Raw genomic sequence first — 24,228 nt, forward strand, 5'->3', positions numbered from 1 at the left:
TAACTTGAATACAAGCCTGACAAGCTAAGATATATTTTTCAAATTACATTTATTGGCTTATTATTATAGCTACCATTTGTGCAACACACATTGTCACCTGGGTTCCAAGATATATTACACTCTTCACAGTTTTCATATCTGACTGGAGTTCAGGCATCAAAATCTATGCATAATAGTCCACATATTTCAGATGTAGTCTTACTAGGTTCTTATACAATTTTCACTTCTTTGTCTCTGTTTGGCACTGTTCTTTTCACCCTTGAAGCAATTCTTTGTGCTATCCTTACCATTTTTGAAGTGTATTCTCTGAACTGCAGTTTAGAGAATACACGTATTTCATTAGACAGTCATTTAGACATAAACTGGTATTTCTACTTATCTACCTTTCTTGCTGGCCTTTCAAACTGTCTTGAAGGAACTCTGTATCATCTTTATCACTAATAAATTTTCTCAACTTTGTGTTGTCTGCAATCAACCAAATATTTTTAAACCTCTTCATAGGATCATTATCATAGAAATTGAACAGCAGCCCAAAAACAGAAACCTGTGATGTCTGACTTGTCACCCTTCCCACCTTCTTAAACACTACTCCTTCCTCCATTCACAACTCTTTGATATCTGTCAGACAACCAATATGCAATCCATTTCACTTACTATCTAGAGCAGTGTTTCTCAAACTTCAGATATCCACGTACCCCTTCTTAAATTTTTATTATTATTATCAAGTACTCCCTTATCAAAATAATAAATAAATAAAGTATATTTCATTGTAATTGTCTGTTTTATTTGAATTTTTATGTTTATGTAAACAAAAAATTGATTTATTTTTAATAGAACAAAATTTAGAATAGGTTCCTCTTCATTTTCCATCCATGAAAATCCACATTTCAAGTAATTCATATCATACTTACGAAGATTTTTCATCTTCTTCCTAGTTGGTTCTCTATATATGTCAAACAACACACCCTTATCAATTTCATTTGATCCAGATACAATATCAATGTTTTCTTGTTGCCTACAGCTACTTGTATTTGCTATATTGCTCTCTTTTGTGCATTTTATAAATCCAGTCTTTAACCAATGATCCATACTTAAGAATTTGAATGCTAAAAAAATTACTGTATTTACTCGAATATAACTTGCACCTTTTTTTCCCAAAATGAAAGCTAAAAAATCGTGGTGCGAGATATATGCAGGGATTTTCGAAAACTAAAAACTAAAAATGGTGTGACTTACCAAGAAGCTCATATTCGCTATCACTATTTTTGACATCAAGAACAGTTTCCTTGTGTTCATCGTCAAACTAATCTACCCAAATAGCTTCATCTTCTTTCCCATTATTATTTCAAGCAAAAATTACCAGTAATTTACAAGACTTGAGATACGTAATGAACAATCCTTCACAAATATGAACTAATGAGAAGTAAAAGCAGAGCGCAAAACAGACAGCAATGATAAGGAAGTAGAAATAGAGCAGCTATGAAGAAGTGCATATAATTGGTGTGGTATTAAAAAGATTGCGCAAGCCGAAGACAAAGGCAAGCCAACATTTGAGTTGAAATGCTAAATTCTCTTCAACCGAATTCCATAATATCTGAAACACATTCTGTATTTCTTAGTTTTAAAACATTCACGATGGGGTGGTGTCAAGCAAAACCATATGATGCACTGGCAACATATGGTTTTGCTTGAGTCTATACAGCAGTTTCTGTTGGAGGGGAGATGTGATTCATTAGTTAGTGCCATTTTTATCCCAGTTGTCTCTAATTGCACTATTTGTTGAGAAATATATTACACAGACTGCAAATGTCTCTGTACCTTATTCAGTGATACAATAAAACTAATTGTTTTTCTTGTGGCTCCATTATAGTGATGCTTTTGGGGAGGGCGTGTTGTTTACTGCAGGGAGCGAGTTACTATTGCCGTAATGTTCACATCCTGGCGATAGTAACTCACAATTTGAGCAAGAGAATTCATACATAATATATAATTTATTGAGAAATATATATGTTTAAAATAATTTTTTTTTCTTAATAATGATTCCATGCATTAATGATGCATAGCCGAAAATTGCCACGTACACCCTGAAGACTTTTCGCGTACCCCCGGGGGTACTCATACCCACACTTTCAGAAACACTGATCTACAGTTATTTGCTTCTTTTAAATTTGGATTACTAGATCTATGTAGGTTTCAACAGTTGCTTTCATTGTGTATGGACTCAATTTCAGAATCAATTTCACTTGTATGATGGATGGCTACAGTCATAATTTTTCTACAGTTGGAAAGTACATATGATCCTTATGGAAGATCCATCTTTCTAAGTGCATTGTTGCTTCCACAAGTTTATGGTTGTGCCATTATAACTTCTATAATGAATCATTAAACTATTTTCAGTTAGGAGAAATGTTTCTCTCATTTACTAAACATCCTAAACTGAATAGAACTGATTAATTACTGTTGTGGCATAAAATTTCAAGATTTTTCTATTAAGCACATGATACTGTAAATTTTATTGTCTCCCACCATTGAAACATAAACCTATAGAACAGAGCTTCTCCAGTTGCTTCCCAATTAGTAGTCAAAGAGTATGGAAGTTGTGGAAAAAAATCAGTACAAGTTTAATAAATATAAAGCCTGTGAAGTATGAGAGCCTGTGTAGCTCAGTAGAAGTGGCGTTTGCACTCTACGGCACTTGACCGCATGAAGAAAGACTTGGTGGTTCAAATCTAGTCACCGTCTAGAGGAAATTTTTGCCGGCCTGGTTGGCTGAGTGGATAGCGTATCCGCTTTCCCAAAAGGCTGTGGGTTCGAATCCCGCCGTTGGCATGGATGTTTGTGATTGTCTGTAGAAATACTAGTGATGGTGGTGAACGGTAGATGTGGTTAGTTGAGACAGAGTTGTAGAGTAGGTGCCCTCCCTCGATGAGTCTTTGGAGGTGTAATGTAATAATAATAATAATAATAAATTTATTTACATAGAAGCCTTGAATTCTTTTTTTATTTTCTGAAATCTGAAAACAAACCCCAACTCAACATCACGAGAGTTAAAGATTGGTACTATCAACGTAAGAAGCCTGAATGGCAAAGAAATGGAGCTAGCTGAGGAATTAGATAAGTACCAGATCAACATAATAGGGGTGACTGAAACAAAAAAGACAAAAACTGGTGAGATCTTTCTGAACAATAAATACAAAATGCTATATTCAGGCAATGACAATCAAGGAAAAGAAGGAGTAGCCATAGTATTCAACACAAAATACGAGGCTAATCTTCTTAAATGGCACTCAGTCTCAAGTAGAGTAATGTGGGCAAATATGAGAATGGGGAACTGGACAGTGAGACTTATTTGTGCTTATGGTCCCACAGAGGGTTCTACTAAGGTAGAAGTGGAGGAATTTTTTGAGGCTCTAGAGAAAGCTACTGACACAATGAAAAAGGAAAAGTTGGTCCATGTTGGGGATCTAAATAGCAGAGTAGGAAGTCATTGTCAGACATATAAAAATGTTTTGGGAAAATTTGGAGAAAAGAGCAAAACTAATAATAATGGCAAATATCTGTTGGATTTATGCTCAGGACATGGACTGGTTATTACTAACACCATGTTCCAACATAAAAATGTGCACAAATTCACATGGAGAGAACAGGCTAGGAATAAGAAAAGTCTCATTGACTATGTTATTGTTGATAGTGATGTTTTCTCCCTGGTGCATGACACCAGAGTGTACAGAGGATTTGAAATTGGAAGTGATCACTATTTAGTCTTGAGCAGGATAAAATTGAATTTCATATTGAAGAGAATAACATGTAAGAAAGTTTTAAAGCGAATAAAAGTTGAGCAGCTCTCAGATGTGAACTGTAGACTAAAATACACAAAGATTATTGAAGAAAAAATGAAAGAGTTTGAGAACAGGAATCAAACCTTGGAGATTCAGTGGCAAACTGTGAAGAAAACATTGATTGATTCTGCCAGAGAGGCATGTGGTGTGGTTGTCTGCAAGGATAAAAAAATCAAAACTCCCTAGTGGACACAGGAAGTTAAAGAGGCAGTGAAGGAAAAGAAGAAAGCATATCAAAATTTCTTGTCAATAAGTCGGCTTGTGCTCTTAGAGAATACAGAGACAGATGCAAGAATGCTAAACACTGTGTAAAACTAGCTAAACAAAAGTCATGGGAGGACTTTGGCAAGAATATAGAAAATAAATATCAAGAAGGTGGCAAAATATTTTGGAGGTTGTTGAAGAAGCTTAGGAATGGAGGAAAGAGTGCTGTAAAAGGAGTTAGAGATGATAAAGGTGACATGAAAACTGGAGAAAAAGATATCCTTGAAGTATGGAGTAATTACTTTGAAAAACTGCTAAATGAAACAAGCAGTGATGACAGCACAGTGGTAAAAAACACTGCCCAGGCATGAGTCAGGAATACATATCCATACTTGAAGTAGAAAAAGCCATCAAAGGCTTGAAATTTGGAAAGGCAGCAGGAGTAGATGATATTCGACCAGAAATGCTGAAGTATGGTGGTATAAGAGTCTTACAGTGGCTGCACTGCATAGTTCAGAAAGCTTGGACAGAGGGACGAATTCCCGATGATTGGAGTAGAGCTCTCATTGTACCCATATATAAAAAGGGAAATAAAACTGAATGTGAGAATTACAGAGGTATTTCCCTAGTGTTCCTGGCAAGATCTATGCAAGTATACTCGAGAAACGCTTGAGAAGAATTGTGGAAGAAAAGCTTGGTGAAGAACAAGCTAGATTCAGGCCAAATAGAGGCTGTCAGGGTCAGATCTTCACTTAACAACAAATAGTCGAGAAAGCATGGAAATATAACAAAGATCTGTATTTAAGTTTTGTCGATTTGGAAAAGGCATATGACAAGGTGCCGAGAGAGAAGCTATTCAATACGGGGCATTATATCAAGCAATACTTAGTCTTTATTTGAGTTGTAAGTCAGCAGTTAGAATTGAAGGAAGTACAGGAAGATGGTTTAATGTTAAATCTGGTGTGAGGCAAGGATGTACATTATCCCCTCTGTTATTCATTATCTATATGGATCACATTATGAAGGAAAGTGGTATTAAACATGATATCAAAATTGGAGATGTTAATGTCAGCTCTTTGCTTTATGCGGATGATGTTATACTTCTAAATAAATCCACTACAAGTCTGCAAGATTCTCTGACTAAAGTGAATAGCTGTTGTAATAGATATGGTATGAAGGTCAGCAATAAAAAAACAAAGACAATGAAAATAGGCAGAATCATTGAAAATGTCAACTGTGTTGTGAATGGAGAACCTGTGGAACAAGTAAAACATTTCGGCTACTTAGGCACAATTTTTACTGAAGATGGTAAATTAAATATAGAAATAGACAACAGAATCAGCAAAGCTGGTATGGGGGGAAGTCAATTGAATAAATTCATATGGAATAAGAGAGAAATTAGTCGGAACACTAAATTAGCTGTATACAAGACAGTGTTCAAACCAGTTTTAACTTATGGATCTGAGAGCTGGGTCAGAAGTAAAACACTTGACCAATGACTAGAGACCGCAGATATGAGAGTCCTGAGAAAGATTAGAGGCATGAACAGATGGCATCAATGGCAATATCATATTAAAAATGAGGATATTAGGAAAGAACATTTTCAGCATCTAGGCTAGTATTATTAATACTAATAATACTAATACTTCCAAAGGGAATCTAAATAGCCCAGAAAATTACAGTAGGAATCGCACTGCTTCCTACCATACTGAAAATTTATAACAAGATGCTTCTAAACTTGGCAATATATAACACTTCTTCTACTCAGAAATCAAGCACAGTTATTGAAAAACAGAAGCAATATTAAACGCATCCACTGCCTTAGAAGGTCGCTGGAAGGAGCAAGAGATAAAAACCTTCATTTAAACTTCTAATATCTTAATTTTTTAATATAATTCTCTGTCTCCACCACTTAATCCACCAATTACACTCTACCACCACTACCATCATCTATATCAGGTTTTCTCAAACTTTTCCTACGACAGAACACTTCACAAATCCTGAAATTTTAACGGAACACTATGGTTAGAGTCAAGTATCATTGGTCTCATATTCAATGTAAAGTTAAATGCACACTATCGCCGCAGCAAGCTGTATCATATCACAGAAATGCGACAGCACACACTACAGGCGTGCCGGGCCACAGCGTTGCATTGAATAGAACGTTTCCTAGAATAGATACCTCCGTACTTCACTCACGCTCGGAGGTGTTGACAACTGCAGGCGGCTGAGTCAAGGCCAGCATGGGCTGGCCATTAATAGCACAATCCACATGCAAAGTGAGGAGCGTCTGATTTTCAAACACATTTGAACTTGTCTGAGCATTTAAAACCATTCCAGGCTCATATTAATTTTGATAATTTTTCATGGAACACTTATTTGCTTTCTGCAGAACACTGGTGTTCCGCAGAACAGTTTGGGAAACTGATCTATATCGATGTCATCTACTCCTCACCACCACCACCACTAGTATTTTTTGTCTGTAATTGCATGTGTTCTCAAGGCTGATTTGTCTGTATGCAGGATGAAAAACACTCAAGTTTCTAGAGAAAAAACCCTGCTACTTCCGTATCAGATCAGCTAACTCATCTTCAATTGAAAAAAATTCATATAAAGGCAACGAGAAACATACTGTTGTTCTTCCAATTGCGCTACGGTGGTGTTGAACCCAAGATCAGTTTACTTGGGAACGCTGAAAACAGGCCAAGAAAAATATTCTCAAATTGTGACTAGAATCATATCTGTAATGGTATTTTTTTTTATGGTGTAGCACTAATGAAAAAGAGCATTTTCACAGGGCTATAAAGATACCTACAGTTTAAAATTACAGTTGACCCTTGAACAATGCGGAGGGGTTAGGGGTGCCGACCTCCTGTGTTGTTCGAAAATCTGCGTATGACTTTTGATTTCCCATAAACTTTACTACTAATATGTTGATTGAGTTTTAACGGTATAGATGCGAACACAGATTGATAAGCAAATAACTATTTATTCACTTAATTGCTAATATTTTGCTGGTATTCTATCCAGCATCTTCAGAGCACATAAACAAAGTTTGTTACAGTAGCAAAACAACCACAATCCGGTATAACAATTGGACTAGTATGAGCAATTGTAGCATGCAACACAAGGACTAAAGTCCTAATTAGGTGCCATCTAAGTTGAAAAAAAAAAGAGAGAGGAAGCAGGTATTAATTTGGTCTTAAGATGACTGTCTCCCAAATCTTTGGTAGATTTATACAGACATACTTGTTGAGGTTTGGAGTATGTTTCAAGGCTTCTGTTGATTCCAGGAACAACCTCTCTGAATTGTAAAAGCTTCTGTGCAGCACTTTTGTTTTTTTTTCAATCATCCTGTGTGCAGGGGTATCCAAAGCATGATCTGCTAGACCTGACTTTCCATACCGAAAGTGCCGGATATATTATTTGTGTTCACTGAGGCAGATGTCCACATTTAAAGTTCTTCCTGTCTGTCCATAGTAGGCTCGATAACATGAAAGGGCATTCATAGACTCCTGAATGTGATAAAGGAGAGAATCTGTCCTTAGGTGAACAGATGAGAGTTGCTCATTTCACATATGGTTTAAATACTGTGTGTAGTTGGTGTTTGTTAAGCACTCTAGATATCTTTTCAGATGTGCCTTTAATGTATGGGATGGTGACAGTTTTGTTAGTCTTTTATGGTAGACAGTGAGGGGATTTCTGAGGAGCATTTAGTATTTTATCTATCTTTTGGGGATTATAGCCATTGGTCAAGAAGGTGTGACATAGGTGAGAAAGTTCAGCAGTGAGAGCAATGTCATCAGAACAAATTGTTCTAGCTCTGTGAGTTAGTGTTTTTAGAATACCATATTGTTGAGATGGGTGATGGTGTGATTGTTTGTGTAAATATCTCCCTGTATGTGTGTGGGTTTTCTATAAACTGTTGATAAGGAACCTTCTGGAACACGTATGATTAGTGTGTCCAGGAAGGGCTGACAGTCATTAGCTTCTAGTTCCATTGTAAAGTGGATTTTTGGGTGCTGGTTATTTAAATGCACTAAAAATGTATTCAATGTGTCTGGGCCATGTGGCCAAATAGCAAACACATCATCAACATAGCATATCCAGAGACTAGGTTTGAGAGTGGCTGTATTGATAGCTAGCTTTTCCAAATGTTCTATGTAAAATTTATCTAAGGGGGAAGAAAAGGGGAGGGTCCCATAGCTGTCACATCTAATTGTTTGTATATTTTTCCTTTCCATGTAAAATAACCTCCTGTAATGTGAATTTAAATAGTTGAAATATATCAGGGGGAAATTGTGAATTTAGTAAATTAAGGGTTTCAGTTAATGGTATATTTGTGAATAGTTAGGTGATATCAAAACTTACCATTAAGTCTGAACTTTTTGAGGTATGGTTTTCTAAAATAATTTTTAGGTGGGTAGAATTTTTAACAAAAGAGGGAGAATTGTTTGTGAAAGTGGCTAGTAGTTTGGCTAAATGTTTAGCAAGTTTATATGTAGGACTGTTTATACTATCTACAATAGGGCATAAAGGTGTACCTTGTTTGTGAATTTTTGGAACATATATCCTGGGTGTTTTAATGTGGAAGGACTTGAGTTTGTTGGACTGTTTCTTTAGGCCAGGAAGCAGCTTTGTTCAATAATTTGCACACCTTATTCTTTTGTGAGATGGTAAGATCCCGATCTATAATTTGGTATGTTGACTGGTCTTGGAGAAGTGTGTGCATTTTGCTTTCATATTCTGTTGTATCCTTCATGCACTTCTCCAAGACCAGTCAACATACCAAATTATAGATTGGGATCCCACCAACTTAAAAAGAATAAGGTGTGCAAATATTAGCATTTTGCTTTCATATTCTGTTGCATTCTCCGTAGTGCAATTGGAAGAACAACGGTACATTGCGCCCTTCGATTGGAATAGGTCTAAGTTCGATTCTCGTCGTGACGGGAGGAATCTTTATCTGGACGATTTTCAATCGAAGGCGAGTTAGCCGATCTCATATGGAGGTAGCAGGGTTTTTTCTCCCAGAAACTCGGGTTTTTCATCCCGCATACAGACAAATCAGCCCTTCAGAACACACACAATTTACAGACAAAAAATACTAGTTGTAGTGGTGGAGGAGGTGGGTGGTAGATGGCGTTGATTGAGATAATTCATAGTAGAGGTTCTGTGTAGTGGTTGAGACAGTTGTAGGTGTCCTCCTGCGATGAGTCTTCGGACTCCTTGGAGGTGTCAGGAATAATAATAATCCATCATGCACTTCTCCAAGACCAGTCAACATACCAAATTATAGATTGGGATCCCACCAACTCACAAAAGAATAAGGTGTGCAAATGTGCATATGATTTGCTTCAATATGATATAAAATTCAACATTTATGGATTTTCTTGTAGAATGTAAGAGTGATACAATATTCTAGGGATACTGGATTAAGCACAATGAAATAAATAAGATATAAAATATAAAGATAAGTACCTTATTGTACTTATCTTTATAAGTACAATAAGGTACTTATTGTACCTTATTGTACTTCCTCACAGAACAAGGATGGCCTCTTGTTCTGTGAGGAAGAGAATTTTTCTCACAGAACAAGTGGCCATCCTTGAAAGCTATATAAAGATGGTGGAGGAGGTGGAGTAGGTTATTTGATAGGGAGTGGTTGGTGAGTGGAATGCTTGAGAGCATAGTGAATGCAGAAATGATGAATGAGTTTATGGCATGGTTCATTGAGCATTCTTGTGACAGAAGAGATCTCTTGTGATGAGTCTGATTCCATTACTTTTTTAAAATTTTTTATTTGATTTTTTTTTTTTTATGGCACAAAGACATCAAGGGTCATATTGTGCTAGAACACAAGGTCGTAGCAATAATAATTGGTTAGTAGGACAATCACAAACATCCATGCCCTTGGTGGGATTTGAACCTGCAGCCTCTTTGCTGGAGAGCAGATGCACTAACCATTTGGCCAACCATTTGGTGATTTCATTACGGTTTGATAATAATAATAATTTAAATGACTTGAAGTCATCATCATGCGTATCAAGGATTTAGGCCTAGCATGGCCTGTTCCATCCTTAGAAGTCATCGTTTAAGAGGACGTCCTGGTTTTCTTTTTCCTAATGGCTTGTACTTTAAGGCTTGTTTTGGTAATCTTTCTGTTTTCATTCTTTGAACGTGTTCCATCCATTTGTGTTTATATTTTTAAATTTTTTTTATTACTGGTTCTTGGTTTAATTCTTTCATAATTTCTTCATTTCTTTTGTGATCAAATAGAGTATACTTTGCAGTTTTTCTCATAAACTTAATTTCTGCTGTTATTAATCTTTGTTTGTCTTTTTGTTTTATTGTCCAGATTTCACTTACATACATTAAGACTGATAGGGCTAATGTATACGTTTAGTCTGATTTGTTTTTGAACTAGGTTTGGTTTAAATATAGAGTAAATTACACCTGTTATTTTTAAATATTTTGCGATTTTTATGTTTATGTCTTTTTCATTTTCATATGTGATCATACATCCTAGGTAGTTAAATGAATTCACCTGTTCTAAGATCTTGTTATCTATTACTATTTTAGTTCTTGCTGGATCTTGTCCTATAAAGGCCATAGTTTTTGATTTTTCTGTTGATATTATCATACCATAATCTTTGGCTATCTCATTTAGATCTAAAATAACTTTCTGTAAGTTATCTTCAGAATTTGTAATTATTATTTGGTCGTCGGCAAAAAGGAGAGTGTTTAAGTTCACTGTAGGAGAAAGTTTAATTCCTTGATGTAAATTTTATTCCATTTTATTATTATTTCATTTAAGTAGATATTAAAAAGAGTTGCTGAGAGGGGACATCCTTGTCAGACCCCTTGGTTTATCTCTCTTGTATATGATAGCTCGTGATTTAATCTTATTTGTATTTGATTATTTTTATATATACTTGTGATAGCTTTTAGGATATTATTTGGTATTTGTCTTTCTTTTAATATGTTAAATAATATGTTTCTTTTAACTTTGTCAAATGCTTTTTCAAAGCCAATAAATGCAATATGCATTTCTAAATTGTATTCTCTTCTTTTCTCTATTATTAATTTTAGGCAAAAGGCTGGATCTGTACATGATCGTCCTTTTCTAAATCCATTCTGTACTTCTAAAATAAAGTTTTCGGAATATTTCATTAGTTTGCTATTTAAGATTCTGCTATATATTTTGTAACAGGAATTTAGTATACTGATACCTCTATAGTTTTTAAGGTGTGTCATCTCTATTACCTTTTTTAAAGATAGGAATCACAATTGCTTTTTTCCATTCTATTGGGGGGATACCAGTTGAATAAATTTTATTTAAAAATAATAAGTCTTTCTTTGAATCTTGTTCCTGCTTATTTATATAGTTCTGAACCTAGCTTATCTTCTCCAGGTGATTTTCCATTTCTTGTTTCTTTCAGGCTGATTTCTAATTCTTCTTTAGTTATTATGACTTGAAGTAACTTCAAAAAATTCCATTGAGTAGGGTTCCTGGATTATCCCACTCCAATCCATGGAAGTTCCATAGCGTAATTTTGTATTGTACATTAGTTCCATAAAACTAATGTACAATAAGTTTGCAATTTTCTTATATAGTCCCAGTATTTTTTATTTTAGCAAGAACTAAATCTATTAGAAGAGGTGAATTTTTTTTATTTTAATTTTTTTTTTTAAATTTTAGTTTATTATTAAATGAAATCCTATTATTTTTTTTTATTCTCTACTTTTAATTTTTATTAAAATTATTAATAAAATGTCTGTTAATAATAGGTTATGTGACCAATCACTTCTCATATCAGGTAATCAATTGTTAAGATGTATATTTTATGTTATCTCCAGACAGGACCATTTGTTCTGAAATCTCCGACAGTGTCCACTTATAGTCAACAGCTATGGGTTATTGCTAGGATTATTCTATCAGATGAAGATGGTGAGTAAAATACTTGATAACATTCATGTTCACTCCAACATTACCACCAGTAAGAATTAACCTGAATGATGTTTTTTTTTTGTTGTTGTTGTTGTTGTTGTTGTTGTTGTTGTATTACTTTAGTGATTATATATTATTATTATTATTATTGCACCCTCCATACTTATCATTCTGACAACCTATTTATAGTTCTGAATCTTAAAATCTGTAATACTCCTTGCATTAACAACACATTCTGGTAATGCATTCTATTCACTGACAATTCTCCATGTAAAAAATCTATTCTCACATCCCTCTTCACCACACTTTTACATAACTTCCAGGGATGGCTTCTGGTTCCCTCCCCCTTGCCTTCTACTCTTTTTATAATCCCATTTAGATTAATCTGGTAAAATCCTCTCATTTACGTAAATGTTATCACCTCTTTTTCTCCTGTCCACCACATTTCAATCAGCATTTCTTCAATCTCTCTTCATAACCAGCATTCCGAAGTCTTGATATTGTCTTAGTCACTCATCTCTGGATCTTCTCCAACGTTTCCACATCATGCTGAAAACCAGGCGACGAAATTTGAGCACAGTAGTCCAGGTGTGGTCCGACCAGTTCTTTATACAGTGGCACAACTATTATCAGTGTACTTCTTTTCGTAGCAGCACTATGTGCAGTCTTTGCAACACTTGCAATATGCCCTCCGAACTTCAGTCTGCTGTCAACCATCACTCCCAAATCTCGAATCTCATCTGCTTCCTACAGTGCAACACACTCAGTATAGTACATAACATTATATTTCTGCACTCCAAAATGCAACATCTTGCACTTATTAATATTAAACCTACAATCCCATTCCTTTGTCCAAGTCAAAAGTCCATTCAAGTCTTCCTGAAGAGAATTAACATCAGCAATGCTACTTATAATTCTTCTCAACTTTGCAAACAGCTGAAGATCCACAGTTAGTCCACATGATATATCATTTACAAACAAGTTAAACAGCAGCAGCCCAAACACAGAATCTTGGGGCATGCCACTCGTTATCCTCGGTCATACATAACTTGCTGGTATCATTCAAAGAGCCAATCTCTGATCCATCTAACCAATATACTATATATTCCCATTCTCTGCAGATTGTATGCTAACTTATCATGTGGTAATCTATCAAATGCTTTTGCAAATTCCAAAAATATTATTGTGTATGATTCTCCTTTAACACCCTTGTTACAATATCATAAATTGCAAGTAAATTTCAAGGCTTATGCTTTACAAATCCATGTTGACCATCATAAAGAATGTTATGTTCATCAGCCCAATCCTGTATTCTGTTACTAACCAATCTCTCCAACACCTTTACCACAACTGCAGTTATACAGACTAGTCTATAATCAGAAACTTCTGTCCTAGAACCATGCTTATGGAATGATACTATTTTGCAAGACTTTCAAATAAATAAACTGGTCGAGGGCACAGCCAAGTGTTGTGCACATTCCTTAAGAATATGTGGTGATATGTCATCTATTCCCACAGCCTTATTAACATCTAATCTAATTAACACCTGATACAGTTTCTTTCACTTCCAATTCTCCTAATACTTGCCTCCCTTCTATATATTGCACTGCACCAGTATGATATACACTGATAAAGTGCTTATTCAATAATTCCACTATATCCAACTGTTATTCTGCTGCCATGACTATCCACAAGTGTCAACCTACCATAATTATTCTTTCTCTTGCTTGCCATATAGCAGAAAAATTCCCTTGAGTAAACCTTGGCCTGACCAGCCAATCTCCTCTCATACTACAACTTTTATTTCTTTACCATGTTTGTCACCTTCCTAGCCTGCACTTTATACTCTTCACGGATCTGATCACCATCAACTGTCTTGTACTTCCTCCATAGCATTTTCTTTTTCACTGTTCATCCATTTCACTACTACTCTATTTGCTCGCTTAACCCTTGGTATGTAGTTATACATTGCTTTTGTCAGATACTGCCTTGCAAATTTCCATGCTCTGTAACATCTATTCTGCTCAGCTGATATACCCAACGTACTGATGCTAATTGACTACAGAGCTTCCCATAATCACCTGCTTTATACTTCCACATATATCCATTTTTGGCAGTAACCTTTTCTTGTTTCACCACTTCTCAAAAGAGTACCTCACGATCACTCTAACCAACCAGCAGCAGTGTCAACACCTCATTAACATCTTGTAAAGTTATCACCAAATTTAAAACATTAGGCCTCTAGTTGCTTCAGTCACATGCTGCTTGAGATATTTTTCTCTCAGAAACTCAACAAACTTACTTTCCTTTTCTCCACACACTATCTCCTCCTTCCATTGTATATTCCTGTAATTAAAATCTCCCATCAGGATTACCTTCTTTTTACATGCCTGACCAATTTGCGTAAACATTTTGCAGTCAGTATTCTCCACATTCCCTGGCCTAGAACAGCATCCTGTCAGATATTGCCTTGCGAATTTCCATGCTCTGTCAACATCTTTTCTGCTCAGCTCATATACCCAACGTATTGATGCTAATTGACTACAGAGCTTTCCATAATAGCCTATTATTTCAACTTCACAGATTCAAAATCTGTGCATGTACTATTGTACATGCACATAATCAGTATCAGTGCAACAGACTCAGCTCTCTTGTTTTGAATACCCCTTACATTTGTGTACGAACATAACAATCCCTGTGTCTTTGAGTCCATTCTACCAGCACACGTTCTCTATTCTAGCTGCAATACCAAACCTCTCTTCAGTCTGGCCACTCCCAATTCCCTGATCCTGACTCTGATTTCCATTCCTACCTGTCTCATCATCACCTTTATGCATTCCATCACTTTGTGCTGATGCGACCACATCTTCAACCTCGTATCCATTTTCCTCCTGTTGTACAATCCAATTAGTTGTATTATCCTGCTTCACAAGTAGACTCTGACCATTACTACATTAACTTCTTGACTCTGTGCCTTTTAACAGAGTCAAGAAGTTAATGTAGTAAATAAATCAAGAGAAAGTGAAATGAAACATCTGGAAGAGGATATTAAACATCAAAAGAAGAGATTTTAAACTTTCCTGGTGGAACAATGAAACAAATAACTGATGCGTTGCAGACTACCACTACTTTTGATGCTTACTGTTTCCTTTCTGCAATGCATCAGTTATTTGTTTCATTGTTCCACCAGGAAAGTTTAAAATCTCTTCTTTTGAAGTTTCATTTCACTTTTCATATTCACTAACTCTTGCCTTAGCTCTTCTACTATGGTCCAGACTCTTGCTCCCATTTCTAATCGCTCTACTCTATCAACACACTTTTCATGTATGTTAATGCTTTCCTTCAAATTACAAAAAACTTTACTTTCTAAGTCAATAACGAAGCTTATGCACTTAACTTAAGACAGTCATTTAAAATAATTGCTTTGTCAACCTAGGTGGTGCATAGAGGATGTTGGCTAGTGTAGCATTTATGTAAAAAAAGATCAATGTCATTTTAAGTTTTCTCTATAATGGTTTCAATTCTCAACACAAGATAATAAGAAAATTTATACCATATTTATTTACTTATTTGCTGATGTTTCTAGTTTTAATAGCCAGTATCTTCAGAGCACAAACAGTTTATCACACTACTCAAACAACAACAATTAGTTAATAGTGGGAAGAGTTTAAATTGTAATGGCCAACACAGAGAACTAAAGCCCTAATCCCTGCCCTTTGTTGGATAGAGAGAGAGAGAGAGAGAGAGAGAGCCATACTTGTCGAGATTTGGAAAATGTTTTAAAACTTCTGCAGATTCCAAAAATAGTCTCCTTAACTTGTAATGAATTTGGAAATCAACAGAAGCTTTAAAGCATTTCTTAAACGTCAACAAGTATATGGCTGTATCAATTTACTAAAAATATGAGAGACAGTAATTTTAAGATCGAGTTACTACTTGTTAAATTTTCTCTATCTAACAAGAGATGGTGCCATTTAGGACTTTAGTTCTTTGTATTGTCTATTACAATTTTAAACTGTTCTACCATTAACTAATTGTTGCAATTTGCATATTGTGACCAATTATTTGTGTTCTGAAGATGGTGGGTATAAAACCAGTGAAATATCAGCAAATAAGTGAATAAATATATGTATTTTCTTAGTATTGATATGTGTGTGTGTGTTGTAATTAAAGCCATTACATTAAAAAAAAAAAGACTGTGTTACTTCAAGTTTCCTAGGTGCTAAGGAAGAAGGGATATACAAGAGAGATTGGCCTGCACTTGAATGTTTGGTATCCTGGAGAAATTATTTATTGGAATGATACCTAATAGAGACAGTTAGCGAAACTAGATTATGATCAGAAGAATTGTGGTAATCTCTGTGTAAGAGCAAGTAAGTTACATAATTATGTTAATGATACAAATATGCTTAATAATAGAGGTGATTATGATGAAAAGAAGACCGTGTTTGCCCAGTTCAGACTTGTTAAGTATCTATAAGGATGTTTGTGAAGCATTAGATGTGAACAGGAATCTGAAAGTTGCCCAACTGGATCATGCAGACTACAGAAGAGTGTATACAAAAAGCATTGAGGTAACTTATTAGGCCTGCACACAAATGCCAGGAGTAGAAGGAACAAAGGAATTGAGTTTGTTGCTTTAGTGAATATGTTGTTGTCTCAGATTATTGGCTTTAGTGATATCTGGCTCTCAGAAGCATATGTACTTAGTAGTATTAAGTGTAAAGAGTACAGTATTTATGAGGATGTGCAAGATAGGAGAAGAGGTGGTGTGATGCTAATTATATCAGATGCTTTGAGTCGAGTTAAGATGGATAGATATGAGTGCAATATTAGTAAGAGTTTTTAATTAGTAACAGTTAACAATATTAGTAACAACTTTCATGTAGCAGTGACTTTGAGGCTGTGTGGTGTGACGTAGGGTATTGCCACAGATCTAGTGGATCAACTGTTATTAACAGTCATGTTGGAGGCTTAATGGATTTTTTACAACACTCAAAAAGAATTAAAATAGAATTTAATACTTCCTATATTTTGTCCTAGTCACTAGGACATCTACGGGGATTACAAAAACAATTAATGTAACATATACACAAATAACAAACAATACTAAGCCCAACCACGTGGGTGACACTAAAGTCCTATCTAGGTAGAGCGCCCTCTAAGGGCAGTAGTAGGTCGCCTGGAATGTAAGGTGGGAACTCTGGTGATGAGTGTTTCCCAAATCTTCGGAAGCTTAATGCAACCGTATTTATTGAGATTTGGTTAGTTTTTGAGAGCTGCTGCTGCTTCTAAGAAAAGTCTCTCTTTCTTGAATTTGCTGTGGTGGAGCATGGTGGTTTTCTTCCATGATACCCTGTGGGTGGTGTCCAAAACATGGTCAGCCAAGCCTGAATGGCCATAGTTGTGTTTGAAGATGTAAGACTTGTGTTCCTCTAGACGGACGGATGCTGATCTGCCTGTCTGTCCAAAGTATGCCAGCTTACAGGAACAGGGTACTTTGTAAACTCCAGGCAGAGAGAGAGGAGGGAGCTGATCTTTTGTAGAACGGATAAGGGTAGCAAGTTTGCGGTGGGGCTTATATGCTGTGTGTAGGTTGTACTTTTTTAGTATCTTGGCTATTTTTTCGGATGTGCCACGGATGTAGGGTATGGTGATGGCATTTTTAAAATCTTGTTGACGAGAAGGACGGGGAATGGGGGAGGAGTTGATTATTTTATTTATTTTTTATTTTTTTTTTGATACTGTGATCACTGTGGCCATTGGAGAGGAAAGTGCTGTGTATGTGGTTAAGCTCAGTAGTGAGGGCGGTTCCACTGGAACAAAGATTGTGGGCTCTCTTGGTAAGGGTTTTAATAATGCCATATTGTTGAGAGGGGTGGTGGTTGGAGAGTTTGTGAATGTATCTGCCTGTGTGTGTGGGTTTTCTGTATACGGTGAAGGTAAGTGTATCATTAGGCAGGCGTGTGACTAAGGTGTCTAGGAAGGGTAAACAATTGTTCTTTTCCTTTTCCATAGTGAACTGGATTCTTGGAGGTAGACTATTGAGATGACTGAGGAAGGAGTCTAACGTGTCTGGGCCATGAGGCCAAATAGAGAACACATCATGTACATATCTTAGCCAGATAGAAGGTTTGAGTGGGGGTGAGTCTATGGCTCGTTTTTCGAAATCTTCCATATAGAAATTGGCAAGGGGGGGGTGAGAGGGGGAACCCATGGCAGTTCCCTCTATCTGCTTGTAGATTTTGTTGTTCCAAGAGAAATACCCAGAGTTGATGGCAAAGGAAAAGAGTTCTAAGATGTCAGAGGGAAAAACGTTTTCTAAGAGAGATAAGGTGTCAATTAAGGGAATATTGGTAAACAAAGAGGAGATATCAAAGCTTACCAATATGTCTGTCTTATTCAAGGTTAAATTTTCTGTGAGGGCTTTAAAGTGGGTCGAGTTTTTTATATAGGAAGGGGACCTTCCGGTGAGGGGGATCAGAGAGTTGGCCAGCTGTTTAGATAGTCTATAGCAAGGTGCATTGGTGGCATCTACTATAGGCCTGAGTGGGGAATTGGGTTTGTGGATTTTTGGTAAACCTTAGATTCGCGGGGGATGGGAGCGGAAAGGTTTAAGTTTTTTCGTGACGTCAGGGGGCCAGGAAGATACTTTTTTGAGTAAGATTTTTAGTTTCTTAGCTTGTGTTTTTGTGGGGTCGTGTTCTAGCAGGATGTAGGTAGCGCGATCGCGGAGGATAATGTTCATTTTACAATTGTATTCACTGGTATTAAGAACGACTGTGGCATTACCCTTATCCGCTCTGGTGATGACGATACTTTTTTCTTTACGTAGTTTCAGGAGAGCTGTACGTTGGGCATATGATAAATTACTTTTTGGCGGCGAAGAATGCGCGAGGAAATTCAAGAAAGAGAGACTTTTCTTAGAAGCAGCAGCAGCTCTCAAAAACCAACCAAATCTCAATAAATACGGTTGCATTAAGCTTCCGAAGATTTGGGAAACACTCATCACCAGAGTTCCCACCTTACATTCCAGGCCACCTACTACTGCCCTTAGAGGGCGCTCTACCTAGATAGGACTTTAGTGTCACCCACGTGGTTGGGCTTAGTATTGTTTGTTATTTGTGTATATGTTACATTAATTGTTTTTGTAATCCCCGTAGATGTCCTAGTGACTAGGACGAAATATAGGAAGTATTAAATTCTATTTTAATTCTTTTTGAGTGTTGTAAAAAATCCATTAAGCCTCCAACATGATGTCCTCACAGCACTTAAGCCTCTACACACGTGTTATTAACAGTGAAATACATCTCCAAATAAACCTAATGGATACTAAATGATTAATCATCATGGGTATCTTTAATTATTCGAACATTGATTGGGTAGCAAGGAAATCTCTTGAAAAGAATAAATCTAAATTATAAATTAAAGATGCCAAGAAATTATATTCTTTGTTTAATCCTTTATCCAAGTGCATGCAAACAAAGTTTGCACATGAAGTATTTTCAGGACTGGGCAACTTGTACATAGAAGCTAATGATTTCACATCACTGCCTTAGTATCCCATAATGCAAAGCACATATCCTTATAGTCTTGTATGATGCTATGCATTATGGGAAGGGTCACTACCCAGACCGGTTTCGACCTTTATTGAGGTCTCATTAGCTTCTTTCTATATATGAGTTGCAGTCCTGAAAATACTTCAGGCTCAAACTTTGCTTGCATACACTTGGATAAAGAATTAAACCAAGAATGTAATTTCTTGCCATTTTTAATTTATAGTATACCCAAGTGGAAAAACTCCCAACAACTATCTCTAATCCAGAGTAATTTAATAATAAAGTGTGACACTTGACCTTTTGACTGCTCGTATATGAAAATATGACTTCGGCATTACTTCAACCTTTAGCATATATTAGAAAACAATAATTAAGGAGAATGCTATATTTGGTTGGTATATTTGAATTACTAAAAAGCTGTGAACAATCATTAATGAGCCACGTGAGAATGGGAAACATAAGGGAGAGAACGAATAGGTGTAAATATCAATACTTTCATTAATGGCAAAGGAATTATTAATAATTAACATTTGTGTTATTACATTCTATATATTGTTGGGTGGAGTGAATATCATATGATTCTATAAACTAGACATACATGTGTGCATTTATGATGGCTTATGTGGATCATGAGAGAGGTTTGTTTTCAAAATATAAAAAAAACTAACCAACAATAAACAGTGACTTGATACATATGGTAACTCATTACATAAATATAGGTAGGGCTAATCTGATGAGCTGATAATGTTGATCGGTTGATTCATCTAAGTGTTGCAGGAATACATGTGGATTGATGGAACTGATGGAGCTGCAAATCATCTTGCAAATTTGTTGTGCTCATTATGTGTATTTATTTCTGCTTTATTTATATTTCACTTTGTTTCCTAAGAATTTTCTTTTATTTGCTGATGATCAATATACACTTTTTTTTTTACAAGCAATTTTTTTTATATATATATATAATATATAGTACATAAATACCTCTTCTATCTTATCAATAATAGACATATCACATAGTCTAGTATTTTGTTAGAAATCAACAGAAGCAGTATGATTTCCAACATTCCACTTCTAATAATGCATAGAAGGATTCATTTTTATTCAGGAATTCATGAATTTTTACTCGCTACATCTATTCTTTCTGAACAGTGGAATAAAAATGTTCTTATAGTGTGAAAAACATTTATTTTCAACAGACACTATACTGCAAATGCAAGAAAAACAAGTTGTTTTATTGTATCACTAAATACAGTACAGAGACATTTACAGTCTATGTAATATATTTAGCAAAACTAGTGTAATTAGAGGCAACTGGAATAACACTTCATAATGTTATTCCAGTTTTCACTCCCCTTCCACAGACACTATGCTGTAAAAGCAAAACAGATTTATGGCATTACTAAACATAGTATCTAACTAAATACATTTGCCCTAACATCCTCTTTCATATTCTCAGTTGCAGAAAATATTTGTAATAGCTGTTTATAATGAGTGTGGTAAAAAAAGCAAAAGCGGATTATGAAAAGAAACTAGCTATGCAAGCTAAAGAGAATCCCAAACAGTTTTTTCAATATGCTGCAAGCAAGAAAAAAACTGCACATGGCAAAATGATTTTAAGGAATGACGATGGTAAGGAGGTCACTGAATCAGTCGATATAGTGGAGTTAGTGAGCGAGCACTTTGCAAAAGTATATCATCCAGGTGGTGACATTGAAAAAATGAAGGAACCATTACTTTATATGGGAATTGTGATGAATGAAGTGGAGGTGAATAGTCTATTACAGAACCTAAATGTGAATACATCTGTGGGATTGGATGGTATACCGGCACGGGTCTTGCATGAAGCGGCTAAGGAATTATCAGTGCCCTTGACCATGTTGTTTAATCTGAGTCTCGGGTCTGAGTTAGTCCCGAAGGTGTGGAAAGAGGGGAAAATAGTTTCACTGCATAAAGGAGGATCTAAGACTACGGTTGCAAATTACCGACTGATCAGCATATCAGGAGTCGTTGTCAAGGTCTTGGAGAAAGTAGTCAAGGGAAAAATACAGGAATGGATTGATGAAAATGAGATACTGTACAGAGGACAGCATGTGGCTTTGTGAAGGGTAGATCATGCCTCAGTAACTTGCTCAAGTTTTATAACAAGGTGACGGCTGAACTGAATAAGGATAATGGGTTTACAGTGATATTGCTGGACCTGGTAAAGGCGTTTGACAGGATACCACATGGAATTCTAATCTGTAAACTACAACATATGGGAATGGATATAGGGTTGGTGAGATGGATAGGTGGGTGGTTGATGGAGAGATATCAAAGAGTAGTTTATTCAGGAGTAGAGTCCAAAAGACGACCTGTGACTAGTTGTGTGCTGCAGGGTTCTGTTCTTGGACCACTGCTGTTTAGTCTGTTCATTAACGATATAAGGAAGGATCTAAGAGGAAGAACAGTTCATTTGTTTGCTGATGATGCAAAGTTGGGTAGGGCGATAGTGAATGCAGAAGATGTCAAAATCTTGCAGGATGACTTGGATAGATTGGAGTTCTGGGCTAAGGAGAATGGATGTTAGTTTAATGACAAAATGTAAGGTTATGCATTTTGGGGTGAAAAGATTAGCAGCAGTATACCACATTGGTGGAGCTGTACTCCAGGAGATTGATGAGGCCAGAGACTTGGGAGTGTTGGTGGATAGGGAGATGAAGTTTAGGGGGCACATTGCAAAAGTAGCTAAATCAGCTCATCAACTCACTTGGATGTTGAAAAATACCTTGACGAGCAGAGACAAGCAAGTTATTGTACCTCTGTACTGAGTCTTGATGCCTCATCTCGACTACTGTGCCCAGATTTGGTCCCCTCGGTTCCTTCTTGATGGGGAAGAGGTGGAGAGGATCCAGAGGCGAGTGACTACGATGATAGCAGGTCTATGGAATCAACCATATGAGAACAGGTTGAAGATTTGTGGGTTGCAGAAACTAGTTGATAGGCGGAAAAGGGGAGATATGATTGAGACATTCAAATTGCTAAAAGGTTTCTATAGGATTAATTCAGAGGATATTTTTGAGATCAGGACTGGTGATGGGAGAACTAGGGAACACCTATGGAAGCTGGCAAGAGTGTGGTTAGCAGGGGTGTTAGAACTGGGTTCTTTACTTTTAGAGTGGTAAATGAGTGGAATAAGCTGCCAGAGTCTGTTGTGGGTGCTGCGACGGTGAGTGAGTTCAAGGCAAGGTATGATAGATACTGTGAGAATGTCGTATAGTTGTGTGGACATGATGTTTAGGGCCTCCCTCGATGAGTCTAAGGACTCCCTGGAGTCGCCCGAAATAATAATAATAATAATGCAGTCATGTGCACAGAAAGCACACAATTTATTTAAAACAAAGATGCTTGTGTGTGTAACTTGTAATCCGTTTGAATTCCATTTGAAAATTTCGATATCATTAAGACATTTCACAAATAATAATTTTATAAATAAAATTCTAGCAAAAAAGTTGCAACTAATATGCCATATAAGCTTTGTGAAGGCATGATCACATGGTGCAGAAGCCCCCCCCCCCATATATTATTATTAAGAGAGACCATCAAACTAGTTTTAACTCGTCTATAAGTTAAAACTAGTGTGAATGAACATCATCTTGTCTATGCCGTCTCCACTGCTAGGATGTCAGGAAAAAGATCAAGACTAGTGAAGTTCTCTGCCAGGTTGGCAGGGAAACGACCCAGAGGAAGACCAAGATATAGGTGGATTGATACGGTACAAAGTGCCTTAGGCAATAGAAATATAAGATCTGATAATGTTGGAGTCTTGACAAGTAACAGACTGATTTGGAGGAAAATTGTAGATAGGAAGTTAGTAATGATGTAATTTTTTCATGTAGTACTGTCATATCCTGTACACCCCCTGAGGGTACATGGCAGGAATTTGATGATGATGATGATGACCTCCAAGGAGTCAGGGACACTCATCAAGGGAGGCCACATACTATGCGCACCAGCTATCATACTTATTCTTGAATTCATTCATACTGCTTGCACTCACAACATTCAATGGCATTCCACGCACCACCCCATGAGAGAAAAATCTAACCCTTACCCCCTTCTTAGTGGCATTCATTCTCAGCTTCCAATTATGCCCTCATGTCCTTTCCCCACCCTCCATAAATTTAAAAATTTCATCAATTGAAATCCTGTATGACCCTTTCAGAAGTTTGTAAGTCTCAATCATATCATCCCTCTTTCTCTTGTTTGCTAATGTCTGCAGTCTACAAATGCTCAGTCTGTCTTCATAATCAGTATCCCACAATCCTGATATCATTTTCAACACTGTCCTTTGCACTCTCTCCAGTATATCAGAATCACAAGAAATCAGGAGACTATACCTGTGCACAATAGTCCAAGTGAGGTCTTATCAACAGCTTGTAAAGAGACAAAATGACATCCTTATTTTTCTTTACATATGTTCATATGTAAAGAAAGAAACATATTATCTATCTTCTTTACATATGAACGTTTGTTTCAGCATTGCAATATAATACGACATTGGATATCTAATCATGCCGAAGTGAATGACTTTACATGTTGTCCATCATTATCAGCCATTGTCGATCCGCTTCTGAAAGAAGGCCTTTCCAAGATTACTCCAAAACTGTCTGTCCATGGCTCTCCTTTTCCATGTCAC

General features: G+C 36.3%; 1 protein-coding gene across 1 annotated transcript in view; it reads left to right on the forward strand.

Moving 5' to 3' along the window:
- LOC150094186 (transmembrane protein 181) overlaps positions 1–24,228 on the forward strand; it is a 324,122-nt gene that overhangs the window by 53,886 nt on the left and 246,008 nt on the right. The window contains exon 3 of the mRNA XM_090411991.1: positions 11,904–11,994. Within this exon, the coding sequence (XP_090268117.1) occupies positions 11,904–11,994 (91 nt within the window). The remainder of the gene's footprint in view (positions 1–11,903; positions 11,995–24,228) is intronic.

Source organism: Typopeltis vanoorti, chromosome 22, assembly GCF_054136105.1.
Source record: "Typopeltis vanoorti isolate ZY-2024b chromosome 22, IOZ_Tvanoo_1.0, whole genome shotgun sequence".
In the NCBI taxonomy this organism is placed as follows: Eukaryota; Metazoa; Arthropoda; class Arachnida; order Uropygi; family Thelyphonidae; genus Typopeltis; species Typopeltis vanoorti.